Source organism: Elephantulus edwardii, unplaced genomic scaffold (genome assembly GCF_000299155.1).
Source record: "Elephantulus edwardii isolate Elephantulus edwardi_28Jun2011 unplaced genomic scaffold, EleEdw1.0 scaffold00219, whole genome shotgun sequence".
Classification (NCBI taxonomy): Eukaryota; Metazoa; Chordata; class Mammalia; order Macroscelidea; family Macroscelididae; genus Elephantulus; species Elephantulus edwardii.
The window spans coordinates 2435418-2441925 of record NW_006399969.1 but is presented as its reverse complement, the minus strand read 5'-3'; the positions used below and the strand labels follow the sequence as shown (position 1 = coordinate 2441925).

Sequence of the window (6508 nt, the reverse complement as noted above, 5' to 3'; positions counted from 1 at the left end):
GGAAAAAGGCAGGCAGTGACTCGTTGTCAGGAAGAGAGGAAAACTCCGGGAAAAATGTGAGAGTGGTTGCAGTACTCAAAGAATGTAATGTCAATGATATTACATGGAGAAATCAGTAGACTGACATTCCAAACAACCTGGGGGAGGGGAGGGAAGTAGCTCTGAAAACCACATGGTGCTGTCTTTCTGTCCTGGGGCCACCAGAAGTCCTCATCAACTTGCCAGCAAGGGGTTTCACCAAAGGAGTATTTATGGAGCAGTAAGCTTGAAGGGCTAGTCTATGACCCCTCCAATTCTAACATTCTAGAGTTCAGAATAACAGATTCTAAGTCCCCTCCAATTCTAATATTCTATGGTTCAAAATGACAGCCACCTATACACTGCCTGTCTCATTTACGGGGCAGGGGAAGACAATGCTGTTCAGTGTCTAGCTTCCATACCCCCTTTCCCTCTTTTTTATGAATAACCCCCAAACACATAAAATGAAGGGAAGATACAAAAGAAAAGCTCACTGGATTAAGGAGAACTGTATATGAATTTTATACTAATATATAAAAAGGTTTTGGCTGAGGGAGCTCAGGTGGCCTTGTGGCAAGAAGCTGCACTGCAATCCCAGAGGTACGTGGTTCAAATCCAACAGATGCTCTGCTGGAGAAGGAGGGGTAATCTCCTGCTGTACCAGTCAGATCCAGTTTGGCGGTACACACAAAAAGAATAATAAATTTTTAAAAAGGTATTGGCTGACTGACTGTTCTCACGGTCAACAAAGCAAATTACTACAGCCATAATGCCCCCCAACGCCGTATTTCCATATTTCTGAAGTTTCTGGCTCATTAACATTTAAAATATGCATTGCTGCTGCTGTTAAATGCTGTCAAATCAGAACCAACTCTTAGCTGACCCTCCAGGTGGTTTTCAGGGGCTGTAAATCTCATGGAAATTGACTGCCCATCTCTCTTGCTTTCTTCAGCGGGTGGATTCCAAAAACCTCCCTTTGGATTGGCAGCACAACTCACTACCCACTAGACCACTAAAGCTCCCAAAAAATATGCATGAGTTTGCTTTAAAAGCAAAGATTTTTGCTTTGTTTACTTAAGTTCTAGCACAACTCTACCGTAACAAAAAGTCTCTGCTTTGATAATATGAAAATGTTCAAGCACATGGGTACCTTGCACCATTAATGCTTTCATTTATGTCAATAAATCTTTACAACAAAAGTAAAAAAGCAAGTAGAAATGGTTCCATTTTATAGTACTATTAGATTTTCTGGATTTTCCTTTAAGACTTAAAGGACATCACCGAAATGATGCTTTTCATAGACCTATATGAAGTTCTTGTTGTTCATCATTTTATTAAGTAGTCTGGTTTATCTCTTTGGCATCTAGGTTTAGTCTCCAAATTTGAGGCTAGATTTAAGGCAGAAAAGGCTCAAAGATAATTTTCAGGGTCTCCATTTTGGTTAATATGTGTATCTAGAGTTGTATTTGAGTTGCTATTCAGCTGGAAGGTAGGAGATTGATTATTTTCACATTGAGAAACTGGAAAGGGGGCTTCTTAAAGAAGCCAGAGGATCTTTAACTTTGCAATGACCCCTCTTCTCCATTCGAGGCATGCTAGTTGACTGAGAGTTCTTCATTCTTATCTGCAGCTGTCTCAGCTACTTTGTGTGTGTGTGTGTGTGTGTGTGTGTGTGTGTGTGTCCAACTTTATTGAAAATATTACAGCAGAGCAGACAAGACTTAAACGGTGCCACATAGTGTTTTGAAATTCATCCGAACTGTGGGCTGAGTGACCTGCAGTTTGGACAGGCTGCCAAAGTCCAAGAGCTTCAGTATTTCCTTAGTATCGGGATCTACTTCAATGATCTCCTGATCCAGAGCTGAAACCTCTAGTGCATAATTATCTCTCCTTTCTATCTCCTCCTTCTGCAGCTTAATGGAGATGCCTCTCACAAGCCCTCTCTGAATCTGCTTCATCAGATGTCTGACACAGCCTGCTATCTTGTTCTGGAGCTTCTGGCAGGCAATAATGGTGATCTCCTCAAACACACACTTGTTCATGTGGAAGTCATTACTCAGTCTCGTCTACTATTTGTCCATAATGACCCTGCCACCTTCTTCACAGTTTGGATGTGAATGTGGCCCACGTTGGCAGGTCCTTGATGAAAGAGTTCTTGGCTACTTTCATTATCTCTTAAACATTATTTAGTCTCATGTCTTGATGGAATCTTGTGGGTCTCTTGATTTTCATATTTTTATATTTCTTGATTATTAAAAAATTTGCATGCTATGCTCATGTCTTGATTTATTGTACACACTGAAAAATCTAATGGGTTTGTTTTTTTTTTTACAAGTCTAACTTTTGTACAAGGTATTGTTCTTTCCATTCCTGAAATTGAGCCTTCTATTAAAGAAACTCCTGACAAAGCTCTGCATGTTGTTCCTTTAAATGATACGTAACTGCTTTCTGATACAATATGGTGCTCTACATGTTTAACCTTAGTATCCTCTCTTCTCTTCCCCAGAGATGGCTAGCTCACAGCTGGCTGCTGTTAACCTCTTTCTGATCTAGCTATTTCTTGTGCAAGTCCATCAAGAGAAGAAGACAAAAGACCATGATTCTTCTCAAGGCCTCCCTTCAAAGGTCACCTCAGTGCTCCTCCAGGCCTGGCCACAGGGAGAAGCTCCAAAAGTTGCAGACGAAGACAGGGATGGTCACCAGCAGGAGGGAGGGCAGGTGGTCAGTGTGCAGGTGGCCTCCAACCTCCCTATCCAAGGTTGACCAGTGCTGGGTCCTAAAGCCTATATGTCAACATCTCAGGCCTCTGCTGTTGTGCAGCCTGGACTGGATTATATAAAATATCCTTAAACACCATGAAATTTATCAGTGAAACATACTAAAAGTCCAAGTTAGTATAATTCCATATACTGACTTTAATTATGGGCTTGTTTTTGTTTTTGTAATTATGGGTTATTTTTTAAAGTAGATTTGATACACTGAATGCTTAAGTTGTGGGTTGGCACTAAGGACATCATCAATGAAGAAAGTAAAAGGTCATTATAAAGACAGGGAAGAAAGAAAAAAAATGGATGACAGAAGACACTCTAAAATTTTCAACAGACATAAAGAAGCCAAACAAAGGGAAGAAATGCTGAAGTAAGAGAGTTGAACAGAATATTCCAAAGGGCAGTACAAGAAGGCAAAGCAAAGCATTATAATGAAATGTGCAAAGAACTAGAGTTAGAAACGCAAAAAGGAAGACTAGAGTCAGCATTTCTCAAGCTGAAACAACTAAAGAACAAACTCAAATCTCCACCTGTAATACGGAAGGACTCTGTGGGCAAAGTTTTGAATGGTGTAGGAAGCATCAAGAAACTATGGAATTAATATACAGAGTCACTGTACCAAAATGAAGTCGTCAATTCTTTTCAGGAAGTAACAAAAGATCAAGAACCAATAGTACTGAAAGAAGTCTAAGCAGCACTGAAGGCACTAGCAAAGAATAAGGCCCTAGGAACTGATAGAATACCAACTGACATTTTTCAACAAACAGATGCAGCCCTAGGGCTCACTAGTCTATGCCAAGAAATTTGGAAGACAGCTACCTGGCCAAGTAAAAGGAAGAAATCCATATTTGTTCTCATTTAAAAAAAAAGGGGGGGGGCTAATTCTACAAAGTGCAGAAATGATCAAACCATATTAATCTTGTTGTGTTGTTTACCATCGTGTCAGAACTGACCTATAGAAAACTCTCCAGCAGGATTTCAGAGGCAGTTAATCGCATAGGAGGAGACTGTCCATTTTTCTCCAGTGGAGCAGCTGGTGGCCTCAAATCGCATGTCTTCGGGATTGCAGTGCAGCTTCTTGCCACTAGGCCACCAGAGCTCCCTAATATTAATCTTATGTGCAAATAAAATCTTGAAGATTATTCAAAAACAGCTAGAATGGTACATCTGCATGGAACTGCCAAAAATATAAGCTGGTTTTGGAAGATACAACCTTGCTTACAGAAAGTGAAGAGGAGATGAAGACCTTTCTGAAGATCAAAGATTATATAACCCAAAATATGGGTTAAATCTCAGCATCAAGAAAACAAAATTCCTCACTACTAGATCAATAGGCAACATCCTGATAGACGGAGAAAAGATTGAAGTTATCAAGGATTTCATTTTACTTTGATCCATAATCAACATCCATAGTAACTGCAGTCAAGAAATCCAATGCTCTCTTCTATTGGTAAAACAAAACCAAACAAAATACAGATTTCAGCTTAAAGACCAAGGTGCACATGAACCAAGTCAATTTAAATTGTTTAATATGTATCTGAAAGTTGGATAATGAACAGGGAAGACCACAAAAGAAATGATGCCTTTGTATTACTATGTTGCTGTTGAAGAGTACAGAATATTGCATGAACTGCCAAAAGAATCAATTTCTCTTGGAGAAGAGTAACTGGGGTGCTCTTTAGAGGCCAGAACTCCTGTTAGAAGAGACCAGTTCTTGGAAAATGACAGTATGCTGGGAAGACAGAGGGTCAGTAAAAGCGAGGAAGATCCTCAGGAGATGAACTAACACCTTGACTGCAGTAAGAGCTTGAGCATGGCAGAGATTGTGGGGATGGAGCTGGACTGGGTAAGGTTCAGATCTGTTGTTAGGGTTGTTTGATGGCCCGTAGCAATACATTTTAATAAAATGAAATTAAGTATCAATCAGGATGGATGGTGAAGAGATTGAGATTGTTAACAAATTTCGTTTGCTTGGCTCCATGGTCAACACTCTTGGCACCAGCAGCCAGGAAATGAAAAAACGTATTGCGATGGGCAAGTCTGCTGTTAGGGACCTCTGCAGGGTACTGAAGAGCAATGGTGTCTCTCTGGAGACTAAGGTGCGTCTGATACAGGCCATGACCTTTGCTGTATCACTTGTTATGCATCGCAGAGTTGGACAATGACTAGGGAGGATAGAAGGAGAATTGATGCCTCTGAGCTGTGGTGCTGGAGAAGAGTACTGAATGTACCCTGGACTGCCAAGAAAACAAACAGATTCATCCTGGAGACGGTTAAACCAGGCTGCTCCTTGGAGGCAAGGATTCTGGGGCTTCGTCTGACATACTTTGGACATGTTGTAAGGAGGGAGCAGTCCTTGAGGAGGGACATCATGCTTGCTAGGGTGGAGGGACAGCGCAGGAGGGGGCTAGCCCTCTATGAGGTGGATTGATTCAGTGACTGGGGTAATCGGGATAGGTGTGTCAGAGGCAGTGTGATTGGCACAGGACAGAGCAGAGTTTAGGGCTGTGGTACATAGGGTCGCTATGAGTCGCAAGCGACTCAACGTCACATAACAACAACAACAACATAGCCTAAAGAAAAGGTTTATTAAAATGTGATGTGGAAATAAAGAATAAAAATTCTAAGACAAAATTCATAGCATTAACAGAAAATTCAAACCAACAAAAAGCATAAAATTAATTTTGAGAAAGTCCAACATGGACTAATCAAAAGGATGTATAGTATAAAATACTTTAACCTATATATCATAGATATATTTCATAAATTTTCGTTATCTACCAGTTTTTAAAAAATAGTTCACACACAGTAAAATCCTACCAAATAACATTAAATAATATTAAAATATTGTTATTCTTTGCAATAGTTTGTCTTTAAGGTATTTAAGAAATAACTGACGACATCACAAGGAAAAAGGACTAGATGAACACAAATAGACTCTTAAAAAGACCAGACATGCAGTAGACACTCCAAGTCACTGTCATTGAGTCATTGCCGAAGTTATGTTCTGCTGGATTTCAGAGGGAGTAATTTGCAGGGAAGAGGGCTGCTCATCTTTATACCAATGAGCTGCTGTGGACTGGAAATGCCAGAAATGCCTTTAGTTTAGCAGTGCAACTCCCTATGGAATAAGCACCAGAGTTCCTATGTAAAAGAAGGTATCCCTAAATTTTCACTCAAACTCAATCCATTAAACTGGAACTGACTCATCACTGACCCTTCTAGGGGTAGAGGAGACCCCATCTTCCTCCAGTGAAGCAGGGGTTCAAACTGCTCAACTGTGGGTTGGTGGTGCAACTCTCTCCTCACTATGTGACCAGAGGTTGCAGAAGACTCAATCAATCTGGGTAAGGTCAACACAGCAGGAGACACACACAAAAAGGATATTTATTTTGCAGAACAGTCATGGTGTTTTTTTTTTGGCTCTGCCTTCCATTCACTTTGGCTTGGGGACAAGTCAGTCAACTTTCCAAGTTTCAGTGTCTCAAGTGCACTTACACGCCCAAGTTTTAAAACACTAAAACTCTACAGTGTCTACAAAGATTAGAAGAACTAACAGCCGTTCTGGTGAATAAGCAATAGCAGAAAAATACAAAATAACTAACTATAACTTCCTACTCATCAATACTTCCAAAGCTGAAGTTCTAAATCTTTGAAGTGTGACCAACTTGGATTACATCTGTGACTATTCGGATACACTATTCACAACGTAACTCTGCTAC

At 40.3% G+C, this 6508-nt stretch overlaps 1 protein-coding gene across 1 annotated transcript; it reads right to left on the bottom strand.

Moving 5' to 3' along the window:
* Positions 1-1739: 1739 nt before the first annotated feature.
* LOC102877070 (40S ribosomal protein S17-like) lies at positions 1740-2060 on the bottom strand. Its single transcript, XM_006898077.1, has one exon. It carries the CDS (start codon positions 2058-2060, stop codon positions 1740-1742), a length of 321 nt encoding a protein of 106 aa, XP_006898139.1.
* Between the last annotated feature and the right edge of the window lie 4448 nt (positions 2061-6508).